Source organism: Pecten maximus, chromosome 4 (genome assembly GCF_902652985.1).
Source record: "Pecten maximus chromosome 4, xPecMax1.1, whole genome shotgun sequence".
In the NCBI taxonomy this organism is placed as follows: domain Eukaryota; kingdom Metazoa; phylum Mollusca; class Bivalvia; order Pectinida; family Pectinidae; genus Pecten; species Pecten maximus.
The window spans coordinates 51,935,969-51,954,902 of record NC_047018.1 but is presented as its reverse complement, the minus strand read 5'-3'; the positions used below and the strand labels follow the sequence as shown (position 1 = coordinate 51,954,902).

The 18,934-nt window shown below is 37.5% G+C and overlaps 1 protein-coding gene across 5 annotated transcripts in view; it reads left to right on the top strand.

Annotated features, from left to right (window-relative positions):
• Window positions 1-2,237: 2,237 nt before the first annotated feature.
• The window catches only part of LOC117326382, a 138,459-nt gene continuing 121,762 nt past the window's right edge, over window positions 2,238-18,934 (top strand). For 2 of the 5 annotated variants that reach the window (XM_033883127.1, XM_033883118.1), the window contains exon 1: window positions 2,246-2,539. In XM_033883127.1, the coding sequence (XP_033739018.1) occupies window positions 2,514-2,539 (26 nt within the window). In that variant the 5' untranslated portion in view covers window positions 2,246-2,513. Of the gene's footprint in view, window positions 2,540-18,934 lie in introns of all 5 variants that reach the window. The other 3 variants (XM_033883126.1, XM_033883124.1, XM_033883122.1) reach the window with 3 other exon arrangements.

Genomic DNA, 18,934 nt, shown 5'->3' with positions numbered 1-18,934 from the left:
CTGCTGATGGTCCGTATTTCCCGAATGTGTACTTTTAAGCTCTAATCGCCAAACCTCGGCCAACTCCATCATGGCCTGGAATCCCGAGCATTGCCAGAACTGACCAGAGATATGTTGCAGTTTGTAAAAGATGTTGAATCTCGAACTAAGACGGAATTAGTTTAATTATCACGTTGCTAATGATAAAGTTTCAGACTAGCACACGCACCCGGTATAGCACGGGGGCAATATGTATAACCAAACGTTTAGTTAGCATGTAGTACCTAACTAGTGCCACGTGCTTTGGTGTTAAACTGTGACACGAAACTTATGATATTCACTATCCCGGATGACACTTGTGGATTAAATGAAGCTAAAATCTCATGAAGGCAACAGCGCAAATACTTGTTGGGTTTTATAATTCTAATAATAAACCTTTATTTAACGAGGGTAGCATGTTTAGTATAATACTCATCTAAATGGTCCACCTAAAACTACGATGTCGTATTACACACGCAAATAGTACATAATAATATAAACATTTGATGGAATATAAAACATTGACGAATTGTCTCTTTATACACAATGAGGAAAATAACAAATGAGATAAAACGAGACACTTGTACAAGATTTTGTATTTAAAACAACTTGACGGGCCTTAAACTGAATAAACCACATTTTTGTGTTGGTTTAGTTTTTTTCAAAGTTGACGAAAATGGTAAGACAATGTAAATATAAGTATTGAACGGTGGTTTTAATGTTGTTATAGTCGATATGGCAGCAATATGTATGGTGGGCAAATGTAGCTGGCCATTTGCCTACCATACATTTTGCTGCCATATCGTAATCCTTTGATGGTTATCGTTTTAATTAATTCCCCATTCCGACATTTTGTATGGTAATGGAAGAATTTGATTGGAGTAGACACATATGTACCCCGTCCATGTTCCTGTACCTGGACCAAGATTATTGAGTGGTTAAGGTGTCCCGACACTTTATCACCAGCCCTCCACCTCTGGGTTGCGAGTTCGAAACCTACATGGGGCAGTTGCCTGGTACTGACCGTCGGTCGATGGTTTTTCTCCGGGTACTCCGGCTTTCCTACACCTCCCAACTCGGCACGTCTTTAAATGACCCTGGCTGTTAATAGGACATGATACAAAAACAAACCAAACCAAACCAAACCAAGTTTGGACGTACATCACTTTTATTTACTGTTTCTCCAATCGACCATGGAAGTTATAAAGACAATCCCAAGTAACGGTGTGTGTTTTTGCTGCATTGTTTTCCACTATGAGAAACAAACAAGAAATATCTTTTAAAAAGATTAACGACATAGTTTTAATGCTGATAGTTATAATGTAAAACTGCTGGTGAAATAAACTAACGAACTAATGCGTTTCAGCAAGGATAACAAAATCATATCACTTTGAATCATTTTTGGTGATAATAAGACTGCATTTGAATCAGGAATGTAATTTAATTTTCTTAATGTGTCATTTGAAAAGATACATCCACTTATTCAATTTGCATTTAATCTTATAATTAATTTTGTTTCGTTTTTAACTGCATATCTGCATTTTGTATATACCGCTACATTGACCATACTTCATCTTGACCAGTAACGCCACCTGTCGCGTTATATCCGGGGCCAAAAGAATATTAAACGGCTATGCCGAACAACTAGACCGTCCATGTATCGCGTAGGAACACATCCTAAACACTCACGTGTACTACATATTCCGTCATCGACTCTAAGAACTTATCTCTCAATCAAATTAGCCTCATCAAAGGTAAGCATCCCTCTTACAACAATGGTGGTCGATGATTATTACGAGACAAGTTAACATGAGGCTGCGATAAGCTGCCATCACTATATGTTGGCACCGAAGGCTTATGGGAAGTATGTCTGTCCTTTGAGAGTTACAGATCAGTGATTTTCAAGCACGTGTGAGTTTTCCCCGATTGGTTCACATAAAAAGTGTGATCAATATTGACACGAAACGGTATTGAGTCTTTCGGAGGAACAGCACAGAACACTTGGCTTCGAAACTATCTTCATAACATCCCGATAAAATCAGGGTGCTTCGTGTTATTATAACGGATCGCTTTAAATAGCATTAGTCGTGAATTAGTTGTGTTGATGCCAGAGAGAGACTTCGAGAGGTTATACCTAAACGAAAGTTCCACGTACCTACGGCGTTCGTGAGTTCGTGCTGCCATCACAACGAGGCGCATTCGACTATGCTTGACAGTTAAAGCCAACGCTCAGTATATGAAGTGAGAGTCTAACGCCTGCACGTAAGGCTCAGTATCGCAGCCTATCGCTGATCCCGGTAAATTATACACGTGTACACACAAACAACACAGGTATATGATTTTGAGTCTGATTATCGCGAGTTAAGCTATGTGTTGTGTGTGTGATAACAGGGAGGCTGACATCGCCAGTGGAGCGTGCTAATAATCCCCTTGTTAATCCTCCGAACATGTGGATACTCATCTCGTCCGTTGTAGATGGATAAGTACAACACAAGATGAAAAACATGAACAATAGGAAAAGGTAAGTACTCATGTGTCGTACATGTCCCTACACGTGTTTTTCCACACATGTGTCCACGAGTTTATCTGTGCCGCCAAGACCCAGTAATTAATTTCGTATGTATCATCTTTATACCGAGAAGCCCTCCTCCGTGGATAGTACCTTGTCTCCTGTTTATCGATCTCTTTAGAGCCGTCTCTGACTATAACTCAAAAACAAGCGGCACCAGGCTGGAGAAATGCTTGGTTTGGTCATATCTATTATTAACTTGGTGTTTACATAGATGTGTGATCAGTGTCAATATAGCGTACATGTCATTGATGATCCTAAATACATACAATTGTTTAACTTGATGTCATGCAAGTTCAATAAATATATATCATAGATAGATATTCCTCTACAAAGCACGTGCCCCGAATTGGCAGACGTTTTAAATATATAATTTAGCAAACATTTAATTGAACGATAAGACTAGGAATACTACCCCAGGCTAGTACACCAAACTGTGTGTGGCCCAATATCGAGATATACCTGGAACAAATCGCTCATTTATATAATTACGAGAGTGCTGTGAATGGAATCATGCGTGGTACCGTTTGTTACGACCAATAAAATACAGGTGATGGCGAATTAATTCTGGGCTACGTGATACACCCAGAGATTTGTGTGATTAGTAGGCTTGTCCGGGTTCTCACCTGCAATATACATGTACGATCGTTCAGCATTAACGTTACGCTTCAGTGGTTTTGTATCAACAGGTAATGTTTGTTTGTTTGTTTGTGTTTTTTGTTTGCTTGTTTGTGTGTTTGTTTGTTTGTGTGTTTGTTAGTTTGTTATAGTTCGTATTTGCAATAGCTAAGGTTATATAATGTCGACCGCGGTGGCCGAGTGATTAAGGTGTCTCGACACTTTAACAATAGCCCTCCACCTCTGGGGTTGCGAGTTCGAAACCAAAGTGGGGCAGTTGCCAGGTACTAACCTCAGGCTGGTGGTTTTTCTCCACCTCCAAAACCTGGCACGTCCTTAAATGGCCCTGTCTGTTTGTAGGACGTGATACAAAAATAAATAAACAAGCTAGAGCCATAAGGGCCGTCCAATGTCTCTGGATGCACCAGCCAGACCACACAGTTTGATAGCGGGCTACGTACCCTGGGGCAGAAAGGAGGGAGTGAATGTTGTAACAGAATGATACTTCTATCACAAAAGTTTACATTCTGATTCACCACATTGGTCACCTCATATCAAGATGTAGGCCTCTCGTGTATAAGATGTATCATTATCATACATCTTTGAAGATGTTCAATAATCCGAGATTATTCCTCAAAATAAAATACAGGTACATTTTATCGATGTCGTCCGTGCACGTCAGAAGGAATCGGACAGGAATTCAGACTCCACCTCAACAAGACCTCGATAATTGACAGATTTCACTTTCTTATTTTGAAGAAGAGGTTTACTGAGGATTCCGGATGCCGGCCTTCCAAAGGTAGTTCACAGCTCGTTTCTAACTATACACCTACACATTGTATTTATATACAATTGGACATTGATGGATCGATATTTACATTAAACTTGAAACCGGAAGCAATGTTAGTTTAAAGACATGCATTTTTACAAGTTCGATAATCAATGGTTTGAGGAGAGAGACCACCTGTTTCACACACTTGGTCGAATTGAGATAAACATGGAAGGTGATCCACCGTTGCTATGTAAACAATACCTTAAAATAGAAAGGAACTTTGTTGAAGAATAAACCCGGTGGTGTGTGTCTTTGATGTAGATAATCATACCTATATATAATTCATACTTGTACTCAGTAGTCTCCGTGAAGGACTAAAGCCTACTGATCTATACGAACTGTAGTCTACCGTAACGGCCATGGGAACGCTAGATTACTTAAACGGAACCCAAGTAAACATGTATTTACAGAAACTCGGAATATACAGTTGTTTTTCTGCAAAAGCTGAAGGGCACTGAAGAAAATCTTAAACCACTCTTATATTCCTTCGAAATAACTACTGGATCATCGGAATCGAATGCGCCCGAAGTGTCTGTTAAACGTTGACTTTACCTGCAGACAACTCGTGGTAGTTTTTGTCAACATTTTTTTGTTCGTGTAGCGAAACATGGTCTAAACTGTAACCCTCGGGATTGTAGACGACTTATATATAAATGAGTTGTTTCGGATATGAGAAAGCTTAAGATCATTCCGGGAAATAACTTGAAAAATATAAAGCAAAGTATTCTTAGGAAATAGAAATGTTTTCGATAAAACAGATAGTTTAGTAAATAATCTGTAGGCGAAGTGATGATGTTTTTGCTGGTGATAGCTTGGTTATCCGCTACGGAGTCACTGAAGGGGTATAGTACTGTCACACTGAAATATCATATCATCGACATGGACGTATACCATAATATACACATCATAATGGCAACAGGATCTTACCGCCGTCCAATAAAAGATGTTCAAGTTAATTATGTGTACTTCACAGAAAGTATCAAGTTTACAGCCGCTGATGAGCGCCCAACAAAAAAAAAGAAATCTAGATATCCAAGCTTCATGGATTAGGGAATAAAACATATAGGATAATTGTGATAAATAAAATACGCCAAATCTTGCAACTGATTTATTTTGGTCATTTCAAAAACACAAAGATGAAGTCACTAAAGCAAATTCCAAATTCCGCAGAAGGTTCTTACGGTCATACTATAACAAATGTACCGTCTTTTCCCAGACGAGTTTGTCTGACAGATAGCAAGTGACCAGTCGATGAGGTTCTGATCCGGTATCTAAATATGATACATGTAGTCATTGGACCATGGCCTGTTACATGTATAACTAGGAACATATAGGAAACAGTTATTCAAAATTCTGGCATTCAATGGATTGGGTGCCCGTAATCGTAAACATTTTGTTTTCAGGAATCCGGAAGATTATTATTTGATCGAAAAAAAATTGTGATAGTCTTTCTTCATATCAATCAAAACACTTGTATGCTGGAAAAGTTGAGTTGGTAATATTGATACTGTATGATAAGTCTATGAGGAGGAAACCTCCAAAATAACGGACATTGATAAGTGTGAGGAGAAGACCTCCAAAATAACGGACATTGATACGTGTGAGGAGGAAACCTCCAAAATAACGGACATTGATACGTGTGAGGAGGAAACCTCCAAAATAATGGACATTGATAAGTGTGAGGAGGAAACCTCCAAAATAACGGACATTGATACGTGTGAGGAGGAAACCTCCAAAATAATGGACATTGATAAGTGTGAGGAGAAGACCTCCAAAATAACGGACATTGATACGTGTGAGGAGACCTCCAAAATAACGGATATTGAAACGTGGGAGGAGGAGACCTCCAAAATAACGGACATTGATACGTGTGAGGAGACCTCCAAAATAACGGACATTGATACGTGTGAGGAGGAGACCTCCAAAATAACGGACATTGATACGTGTGAGGAGACCTCCAAAATAACGGATATTGAAACGTGTGAGGAGGAGACCTCCAAAATAACGGACATTGATACGTGTGAGGAGGAGACCTCCAAAATAACGGACATTGCTACGTGTGAGGAGACCTCCAAAATAACGGACATTGATACGTGTGAGGAGACCTCCAAAATAACGGACATTGATACGTGTGAGGAGGAGACCTCCAAAATAACGGACATTGATACGTGTGAGGAGGAGACCTCCAAAATAACGGACATTGATACGTGTGAGGAGGAGACCTCCAAAATAACGGACATTGATACGTGTAAGGAGGAAACCTCCAAAATAACGGACATTGACACGTGTGAGGAGGAGACCTCAAAAATAACGGACATTCGTACGTGTGAGGAGGAAACCTCCAAAATAACGGACATTGATACGTGTGAGGAGACCTCCAAAATAACGGACATTGATACGTGTGAGGAGGAGACCTCCAAAATAACGGACATTGGTACGTGTGAGGAGGAAACCTCCAAAATAACGGACATTGATACGTGTGAGGAGACCTCCAAAATAACGGACATTGATACGTGTGAGGAGGAGACCTCCAAAATAACGGACATTGATACGTGTGAGGAGACCTCCAAAATAACGGACATTGATACGTGTGAGGAGGAGACCTCCAAAATAACGGACATTGATACGTGTGGGGAGGAAACCTCCAAAATAACGGACATTGATACGTGTGAGGAGACCTCCAAAATAACGGACATTGATACGTGTGAGGAGACCTCCAAAATAACGGACATTGATACGTGTGAGACCTCCAAAATAACGGACATTGATACGTGTGAGGAGACCTCCAAAATAACGGACATTGATACGTGTAAGGAGGAGACCTCCAAAATAACGGACATTGAAACGTGTGAGGAGACCTCCAAATGAGGAGACCTCCAAAATAACGGACATTGATACGTGTGAGGAGGAGACCTCCAAAATAACGGACATTGATACGTGTGAGGAGGAGACCTCCAAAATAACGGACATTGATACGTGTGAGGAGGAGACCTCCAAAATAACGGACATTGATACGTGTAAGGAGGAAACCTCCAAAATAACGGACATTGACACGTGTGAGGAGGAGACCTCAAAAATAACGGACATTCGTACGTGTGAGGAGGAAACCTCCAAAATAACGGACATTGATACGTGTGAGGAGACCTCCAAAATAACGGACATTGATACGTGTGAGGAGACCTCCAAAATAACGGACATTGATACGTGTGAGGAGGAGACCTCCAAAATAACGGACATTGGTACGTGTGAGGAGGAAACCTCCAAAATAACGGACATTGATACGTGTGAGGAGACCTCCAAAATAACGGACATTGATACGTGTGAGGAGGAGACCTCCAAAATAACGGACATTGATACGTGTGAGGAGACCTCCAAAATAACGGACATTGATACGTGTGAGGAGGAGACCTCCAAAATAACGGACATTGATACGTGTGGGGAGGAAACCTCCAAAATAACGGACATTGATACGTGTGAGGAGACCTCCAAAATAACGGACATTGATACGTGTGAGGAGACCTCCAAAATAACGGACATTGATACGTGTGAGACCTCCAAAATAACGGACATTGATACGTGTGAGGAGACCTCCAAAATAACGGACATTGATACGTGTAAGGAGGAGACCTCCAAAATAACGGACATTGAAACGTGTGAGGAGACCTCCAAAATAACGGATATTGATACGTGTGAGGAGGAGACCTCCAAAATAACGGACATTGATACGTGTAAGGAGCTGATACTCGCTGTACTAAACACGTGTTATAATGATGACATGCCGACAGTGGAACCAATCGACAGCAGAACGACTGATAACAAAGGTCCATCAATAAGCTGCTGCTAGAACAGACGATGATGTGCTGGTATGCGAAGTAAAGTATACAAATCAAGTGTCACGGAAAAGACTATTTATTGGCGACCTGAGACGCTCTACGACTGGCCAATCAGACACCATTGTTCATTGACTGTTACACATACCCTGGAGAGAAGGGAGTGAGAATTGATGTGACGATGTCACGTCTACAATCACCGATACCATTGGTATTTTGTTAACGCGGACTTTAAATATCACTGCCGGACTCTGTCGGTTAACACCAAATAAAACCGCTCGGGATTTTGTAGTCGTGGTACTGGTCGACTGGCTCCAGTCCGTGTAACTCGTGTGGAAAGACTGCTTCACATCACTGGCCAAGGTCACGCGCGGTAGCACATCTTACGACACCAAGACAGCGACTCGATATAGATGGTGTTTTATATTATATAGATGGTGTTTTATATTATATAGATGGTGTTTCATATTATATAGATGGTGTTTTAATATTATATAGATGGTGTTTTATATTATATAGATGGTGTTTTATATTATATAGATGGTGTTTTAATATTATATAGATGGTGTTTTGATATGATATAGATGGTGTTTTAATATGATATAGATGGTGTTTTAATATTTTGTATATAGTGTTTTAAAAGTAAAACTACTATATGGATAAGGTTTCGATATTATATGGATGATGTTTCAGTAGTAAAACTACTGTATGGATGATGTTTCTGTAGTAAAACTACTCTATGGATGATGTTCCTGTAGTAAAACTACTCTATGGATGATTGTTTGAGTAGTAAAACTACTGTATGGATGATGTTTCTGTAGTAAAACTACAATATGGATGAAGTTCCTGTAGTAAAACTACTCTATGGATGATGTTTCAGTAGTAAAACTACTGTATGGATGATGTTTCTGTAGTAAAACTACAATATGGATGATGTTTCAGTAGTGAAACTACTCTATGGATGATGTTTCAGTAGTAAAACTACAATATGGATGATGTTTCTGTAGTAAAACTACAATATGGATGATGTTTCTGTAGTAAAACTACAATATGGATGATGTTTCTGTAGTAAAACTACTCTATGGATGATATTTCTGTAGTAAAACTACTCTATGGATGATGTTTCAGTAGTAAAACTACAATATGGATGATGTTTCAGTAGTAAAACTACTGTATGGATGATGTTTCAGTAGTAAAACTACTCTATGGATGATGTTTCTGTAGTAAAACTACAATATGGATGATGTTTCAGTAGTAAAACTACAATATGGATGATGTTTCAGTAGTAAAACTTCTCTATGGATGATGTTTCTGTAGTAAAACTACAATATGGATGATGTTTCTGTAGTAAAACTACTCTATGGATGATGTTTCAGTAGTAAAACTACAATATGGATGATATTTCTGTAGAAAACTACAATATGGATGATGTTTCAGTAGTAAAACTACTGTATGGATGATGTTTCTGTAGTAAAACTACTGTATGGATGATGTTTCTGTTGTAAAACTACTGTATGGATGATGTTTCAGTATCAAAACTACAATATGGATGATGTTTCAGTAGTAAAACTACAATATGGATGATGTTTCTGTAGTAAAACTGCTGAATGGATGATGTTTCAGTAGTAAAACTACTCTATGGATGATGTTTCAGTAGTAAAACTACAATATGGATGATGTTTCTGTAGTAAAACTACAATATGGATGATGTTTCAGTAGTAAAACTACTCTATGGATGATGTTTCAGTAGTAAAACTACAATATGGATGATGTTTCTGTAGTAAAACTACTCTATGGATGATGTTTCTGTAGTAAAACTACTCTATGGATGATGTTTCAGTATCAAAACTACTCTATGGATGATGTTTCTGTAGTAAAACTACAATATGGATGATGTTTCTGTAGTAAAACTACTCTATGGATGATGTTTCAGTAGTAAAACTACAATATGGATGATGTTTCTGTAGTAAAACTACTCTATGGGTGATGTTTCTGTAGTAAAACTACTCTATGGATGATGTTTCAGTAGTAAAACTACAATATGGATGATGTTTCTGTAGTAAAACTACTCTATGGATGATGTTTCAGTAGTAAAACTACTCTATGGATGATGTTTCAGTAGTAAAACTACAATATGGATGATGTTTCTGTAGTAAAACTACAATATGGATGATGTTTCTGTAGTAAAACTACTCTATGGATGATGTTTCAGTAGTAAAACTACTCTATGGATGATGTTTCTGTAGTAAAACTACTCTATGGATGATGTTTCTGTAGTAAAACTACAATATGGATGATGTTTGAGTAGTAAAACTACTCTATGGATGATGTTTCTGTAGTAAAACTACTGTATGGATGATGTTTCTGTAGTAAAACTACTCTATGGATGATGTTTCAGTAGTAAAACTACTCTATGGATGATGTTTCTGTAGTAAAACTACTCTATGGATGATGTTTCAATAGTAAAACTACAATATGGATGATGTTTCAGTAGTAAAACTACTCTATGGATGATGTTTCAGTAGTAAAATTCTCTATGGATGATGTTTCAATAGTAAAACTACTCTATGGATGATGTTTCTGTAGTAAAACTACAATATGGATGATGTTTGAGTAGTAAAACTACTCTATGGATGATGTTTCTGTAGTAAAACTACTGTATGGATGATGTTTCTGTAGTAAAACTACTCTATGGATGATGTTTCAGTAGTAAAACTACTCTATGGATGATGTTTCTGTAGTAAAACTACTCTATGGATGATGTTTCAGTAGTAAAACTACTCTATGGATGATGTTTCTGTAGTAAAACTACTCTATGGATGATGTTTCAATAGTAAAACTACTCTATGGATGATGTTTCTGTAGTAAAACTACAATATGGATGATGTTTGAGTAGTAAAACTACTCTATGGATGATGTTTCAGTAGTAAAACTACTCTATGGATGATGTTTCTGTAGTAAAACTACAATATGGATGATGTTTCTGTAGTAAAACTACAATATGGATGATGTTTCTGTAGTAAAACTACTGTATGGATGATGTTTCAGTAGTAAAACTACAATATGGATGATGTTTCTGTAGTAAAACTACTGTATGGATGATGTTTCTGTAGTAAAACTACAATATGTATGATGTTTCTGTAGTAAAACTACTCTATGGATGATGTTTCTGTAGTAAAACTACAATATGGATGATGTTTCTGTAGTAAAACTACAATATGGATGATGTTTCTGTAGTAAAACTACTCTATGGATGATGTTTCTGTAGTAAAACTACAATATGGATGATGTTTCTGTAGTAAAACTACAATATGGATGATGTTTCAGTAGTAAAACTACTCTATGGATGATGTTTCAGTAGTAAAACTACTGTATGGATGATGTTTCTGTAGTAAAACTACTCTATGGATGATGTTTCAGTAGTAAAACTACTCTATGGATGATGTTTCTGTAGTAAAACTACAATATGGATGATGTTTCTGTAGTAAAACTACTCTATGGATGATGTTTCTGTAGTAAAACTACTCTATGGATGATGTTTCAGTAGTAAAACTACAATATGGATGATGTTTCTGTAGTAAAACTACAATATGGATGATGTTTCTGTAGTAAAACTACTCTATGGATGATATTTCTGTAGTAAAACTACAATATGGATGATGTTTCTGTAGTAAAACTACAATATGGATGATGTTTCAGTAGTAAAACTACTCTATGGATGATGTTTCAGTAGTAAAACTACTGTATGGATGATGTTTCTGTAGTAAAACTACTCTATGGATGATGTTTCAGTAGTAAAACTACTCTATGGATGATGTTTCTGTAGTAAAACTACAATATGGATGATGTTTCTGTAGTAAAACTACAATATGGATTATGTTTCTGTAGTAAAACTACTCTATGGATGATGTTTCAGTAGTAAAACTACAATATGGATGATGTTTCAGTAGTAAAACTACTCTATGGATGATGTTTCAGTAGTAAAACTACTGTATGGATGATGTTTCTGTAGTAAAACTACTCTATGGATGATGTTTCAGTAGTAAAACTACTCTATGGATGATGTTTCTGTAGTAAAACTACAATATGGATGATGTTTCTGTAGTAAAACTACAATATGGATGATGTTTCTGTAGTAAAACTACTCTATGGATGATGTTTCAGTAGTAAAACTACAATATGGATGATGTTTCAGTAGTAAAACTATAATATGGATGATGTTTCTGTAGTAAAACTACTCTATGGATGATGTTTCAGTAGTAAAACTACAATATGGATGATGTTTCAGTAGTCAAAGTCATGATGTTTCCCACTTTGAGACTGAATTGTGGTCACTTATGAGTATAAAAGACAATAAAACCATCTGTGGTCTGTGTTCGACTGATTTCGGCATTACATTTCTAATTCTTTAATTTTTTTTCTCAATACCCTTTTTTTCGATCTCCACTTTTGTTCCTTAGTTACGTAGTTGCTCAGGTTGTCCCTGTTTTGTCACGAATAATTCCTTGAGATTGACTTACGTCATCACCATTATTATCATTTACAATTATTTACTTTATTTAAGCTAGTACAAGAACGTATGAAAGGTGATATTTCCCGAGGTCAAGGGAAATGTCACCTTTCGAAGGTTAACAATACCTTGTATTAACCTAAACAAAGTCAATAACTGTTCTGCTATATTAAATGATTCCTTCGATACCAGTGTTTGTTACGTAAATTGACTACACTTAATGTAGTTAGAATCACATGCCTCAGCTTTGCTGAAAGATCAATAGCGTCTTGATTTTTAAAGCTAATGTCATGGCCTTTTCATGTCCGAAATACAACACAAACGTTTCTTATCAAGCCCAGCAGTGCTTTGGTTTTCTGATTTGTTAATAAAGGTTATAATAACAAAAATAATCCACAAATCACTTTTGCGCTTGTTCAAAAATTCTGAATCCTCGATCTGGAAAATCCCTGTTACTATTTTTAGACGAGGTTAAAAGTTTGCGATATTTACTGCTCGAGCAGGAATTCGCCAGTTTTCGGTTAATATTGTATTTTGTCAAGACATGTCAGAGAGGTTTCCACCAATTCTTAAACAACTAAAATTACAGCCATATAACGAATATTTCACATTGCCTTTCATATTAAGGTGAATGATTTAATATCACTAAATTTGATTTGCTGTTGCGTCAGCTGTTTTGTAGCCAGTCAGCGTTGTATACATTTGTACATGTGATCCGCGAAGAAAGTGAGAGGAACAAATATGTCTGAGATATAATTTCTTGGTGATGAATATATAGGTATATTCAATGAACAAGTCGTGCGTATTATTTATCAAATTCTATTTTTGAAACTTAACATTAGTAAACAACTTGATATCACATATCTGCTGAAAAACAAATTTATGTTGCCGATCATATTTTTATTCAATAGTGATGATAATTTCACAACTTGTCTCAAACACAACTATGTCCCAGTTTATTGGAAACTTCCCTGAAAATTAGCCTGTTGTTGGGAAAAACAACGTGGGAATTTCGCAAAAATCCATTTTTACATTTTGGTCAAAGTGATTTCCTGAAATAAAAAAAATAACCTTTAAAACTGTGTTGTCTTTCCCATAAAAGTGACAGGCATAGGCATGTTCACTGCTTCTATCCTTGACGCTTGTTTTAGCTAAGAAACTACTGTAATTCTGTCATTCTTTCTTTGAAATAAAACTGTCAAAACATGAAGTGTTTTTCATGATTACCTAAAGGGTACGCGACAATGTCGGTGCAATAGAGCACTTGACACTCCATCATTTGGTGATGGCACGTTTTTTCAGACTGGTGATAGACATGTGGAGCTATATTCCAAAGAGCCCTCGATGGCGGAGTGGTTAAGGTGTCCCGACACTTTATCACTAGCCCTCCACCACTGGATTACGAGTTCGAAACCTACGTGGGGCAGTTGTCATGTACGGACCGTAGGCCGGTGGTTTTTCTCCGGGTACTCCGGCTTTCCTCCACCTCCAAAACCTGGCACGTCCTTAAATGACCCTGGCTGTTAATAGGACGTTAAACAAAGCAAACCAAACCACCAAGGAGACCATGGAAAAGAGTCCCTTGTCAATAGACCGAAAAGCGCACTTTGGACTTCATAACCAACTGCATTCTATTGTCTTGAAGTAAACCAATATGTTGACTTGCCGAACATTGAAATATTAGTCTCCAATGTGAATTTCGTTTTGGGGGGATTTTTTTTACAGAAACCAAGTTTCGTAAAGTTGGAAGGAAATGCACACAGAATATGAACACGTGCATCACTACCTGTATAAAGTGTATTGTGGGAAGTCTCCATTACAGGAGCAATGAACGAAGGATGCTATGACGTCATAACAATAAGGCAAACGTGTGAACCATACGCCAGGATTACATGTACATTGGACTTAACATTTGGTTTGGTTTGTTTTTGTTTAACGTCCTATTAACAGCCAGGGTCATTTAAGGATGTGCCAGGTTTTGGAGGTGGAGGAAAGCCGGAGTACCCGGAGAAAAACCACCGGCCTACGGTCAGTACCTGGCAACTGCCCCACGTAGGTTTCGAACTCGCAACCCAGAGGTGGAGGGCTAGTGATAAAGTGTCGGGACACCTTAACCACTCGGCCATCGCGACCCCTAAATGGACTTAACAGCTTTCTGATGTGTTTGTTTAAATGCAATAAAACCGATATTTGAACATGTTTCCTGTATGGAATATAAGATATGTTTCGCTCACTCATGCCGAATAATTTACAATAATTCATAGGTGATTTAAGTATAAAAAAATACCAGTAAACTTCGAGTTAGTGTTGACACATGGTATTCAAAATTAATGGATGATAAAGTTTAACTTGCACTAAGGGCCTGAAAAATAAACGACTATAACTGTAGGTTTTATACTCATTCAAAGATAATTTCTTTCAGAGATTATGAAATGGGTTTAGAATATAGCGATGTCCGAGCCTAGCCTATAAAAATATGTTTCTATCGAAATTGTAATGTTATTTATTTGCACTGATTTTGGTTGCGTACATTTTAATTTATTTTCGTAATAACGCGAGCGTTTTATTCTTATGGTAGTTTATATACATATATATTACGCCAGATAATATTTTCCAACAGTGATTATAATCGTTTTAACGAAAGTCCACAGCCATATAAAAACAATGTATTACCCGAGTATATGTTATGTTGGACTACTTTGACAACACAACATGCATAGATTGGTTATATCCGAAACCGAGAGGCTTTGAAATACTGATAGGAAACTGGACTGGAATGGTGGAAGATCCGGGTAGGATATTGAGAGACGATAGGAAACTGAACTGGAATGGTGGAAGATCCGGGTAGGATATTGAGAGACGATAGGAAACTGAACTGGAATGGTGGAAGATCCGGGTAGGATATTGAGAGACGATTAACCACCGTCAGTCACCCTGCACGTCAACATTTATCTGTGATTCTACATCAGTAGAAGCTGATTGAAGCTTATTCCACAAAGCGTTTGTAAGCAGTGCACAATTAACGTAAACATGTCAGAGATGTGTTATCACGTTCGCTGGTTATGGAACACTAGTGAGGAAGCTTTTGATGTAAGCATGAACGCTGTCCTAATTATACATGCATGATCGTATAGCGATAATCCATATAACAAAAGTGGATCAAAAACTGATCCGGATTTGTTGTTGTTGTTGTTCCTGTAGTAGTAGTAGTAGTAATTGTTGTTGTTGTTTCTTGTTGTTGTTGTTGTTGTTTCTTCTTGTTGTTGTTGTTTCTTGTTGTTGTTGTTGTTGATCCCTCCTCCCCTCACCATCTTATTTAACCCCCATTCAAACCTCTGTAGTGTTTACGTGTTAAAGATAACTCAGAAACAAGTAGTATTTGGTATCAAATCTATTCAGCGAAAACAAAATTACAAAACAGTAGTGTTCTATAGGAGCCCAATAAAAACAAGAATTAGACCCTGAAGTGTGCAGACGTTCCGTTTGGCTTCAGGTTGCATTCTTGCGTTAGTTAAAACGATTTACATAAATTTCGTGACGTCATTCCTTATCATCGGTTTCTATAGTTTCAGTTTTTATCAGTTAAGTGATTTGTGAAACACAAAAACAGCCAATCGTTTCTCGCTATCCAAGGTATCGCTCCATCTCTGTAAACGATTTTAATTTTGTAACGTGGACTTGGTTAAGATGTGAAGCGTATATATTATCATCGAATATTGTTTATCCACGGTAGGGGGCGCTCACATACACAATCCTTGGTTCCTTATAAGATTAAACCATGATGACAGACACCACTTTGGAATATCTTGCGTTCTTTCGTCAATGCGATCGAAATGAGGATCAAAGATTCGGACTGAGATTGTCTACAGTTCTTGAGAATACTTTCAAAGGCAAAATGAAAACAAAATAATAAATCAAAACTGAAAGAGAGAGAAAAAAAATACTCAAACAGTTAATAAACAAAAGCGAAAATCACATCGCGTTTTGATTATGGCAATTACTGCTGTTTAATATAATGCTATCCATATCAAGAACTCGGCAGTTGGTGCTTATTTCTGGCTTCATTAGCTCTAACAGTAAACATTGGTATATACAGGTACGTATTAACCTGACTGGATACGCCATCTACCGAGGTACACTCTCGAGCATCACTGGTACACGACCTGGAACTCATTAGTAGCGCTTCCCCGACACGCCCAAACACGTCAAAACATTGCCAGATTGACGGCATGTCTCGGTAGGACGGTTTAATACTGACATGTTTTCAGGCCCAATTCGCTGTGAGAATTTAAATCAATTAATGTTTCCGTTTGGAAATTTGCAGCAGGAGTAATTTGGCGTACACTGTAATACGTGTACATGGTTAAGATAAATACCATCATGTTAAAGAATAAGCAAAACAACATTATCATCAACCGTTTAAGAAATGTTCATAGTGCTCATATCAATAACAACCCGCGATACGTCCTTTAGAAGTCTAGTCGTTCGAAATCTTTATATTGTCATTACCCTTGGGGCCGCGGTGGCCGAGTGGTTAAGGTGTCCCGACACTTTATCACTAGTCCTCCACCTCTGGGTGGGGCCGCGGTGGCCGAGTGGTTAAGGTGTCCCGACACTTTATCACTAGTCCTCCACCTCTGGGTTGCGAGTTCGAAACCTACGTGGGGCAGTTGCCAGGTACTGACCATAGGCCGGTGGTTTTTCTCCGGGTACTCTGGCTTTCCTCCACCTCTAAAACCTGGCACGTCCTTAAATGACCCTGGCTGTTAATAGGACGTTAAACAAAATAAACCAAACCAAAACCTTGAAACAGGAGAAAGAACAAGGAATCTTTACGCTACCAATTGTATTCTTTACTATCGAGATAAGATGAATGGGTGGTTGAGAAGGAAAGCTACGTACAAACGAAGAAATCAAACCTGGAAAACATGCTCATATGGAAAGCTTCCTCACGAGTATAGTGAAAGTCATTGAACACTCTATACTTTCCCTTCAAGACAATTTTGTGGGCTCTTTGATTTCAAAAGATATACCGCCAATACCAAAAATGTACATCTCCGTCGCTTATATCTATTGGACTTTTGTCGAAAATAAATTGGAAATAAATAGGTGCACTCCTAGGTCAGGCAGGGGAATTTCTGTTGCAATACTATCCAGCCTTATTTTATGTGTAAACAAAAGCTATATTCAAAGTCCAGTAGGAATAGATCTACCACAGTGGGATTAATAAAACACGAATGATATCGCCAGCGAAAATATACATTTCTTATACATTATAAACAAGTATAACAGACTTTGCTTTATTCACAGTTGATCTTAAATCAAACACCGATTGGTGTTGAATGACACACAAGGAATTAAAGGTCAACTTATTGTTTGAAATGTGGGTAAAAGTTTGCAAACAATTGTCATTATAGTCTAACTGTACATCTAATATCGCCATTATACCGCGCTACTAAATATTCTCCATAAATGGCGGGATATATTGCTCCATCATGACGAGCGATATCTCGCACGCGAGCAAGGTTTCTATAGCAATAGACACGTAATTCTATAAACCTGGTAATTACTATATAAATCAGACCTGTGTCACCAGTAGCTGGGTGACAGTTATAGCAGGGTGACATATATTAAAGCATTGAACTGTTACCAAATGGTAGTATACAGTCGATATGAATACAATTTGGGTGACAGATAAATAGAATGTCGCCCGTTATTCATATCGACTGTATACTACCATTTGGTAACAGTTCAATGCTTATATTTACATTCATAAAGATTTTTTAAATACTGTAGGTTATGACGCGTTTAAATTTGCCGCTTACACTATCATTGACGTCATCAAGTTCAAATACCGGAACAGCGAAATTTCCAGAAGAAATGATATAGTCCCTCATGACGTTATTAATAGTAAACGCACAAAGTGGTTTTTGCACAAATTTGGCTTTATTTTATATTTCATATACGTGTGTAGGTATCGTCAAATTGTTCGTAATTACATAATTTCTGATTGTTTAAAATCGAAACAGTTTTTATGCGCAATGATGTACGATTAATTAACATTTAGAAGTGATGCGGCGTTGAACGGGCATTGCACAGGACAGACTCGATTCCTCGGAAACACTTATGTTTCTGGTATTGACTGGATTTACGTTATTTTCAGAAGAATAACAGCTCTTAATTCTTAATGAAAGTTGTCTTGATAGTAGGTGAAAATGATTCCAAGGATATTTCGTTCGAAACAGATTCAAGTCTAACCGGTCACATCATTGTCGCTAACTTAGCAGTCGATTTTCAACTTCACAGGGGCTCGTTTTTGTAAGGTAGGCCTTTGTTATCCGTGAATAATCACAAAACTAAAATCCAGTAGGCATATACATACACAACTGGAAACTATGTCGATACTCCCGATTTTTTAACAAGATTTTTTATAAATACTTGACTTTTAATGTTGTCGTGTCTTTCATTTCTGAAAATGTAGAAACGAGCCTGTGAGTGTGACGACATTGACAATTTGATAATTTCGTACAGATCAAGAATGGCGCTTATAGTAATTT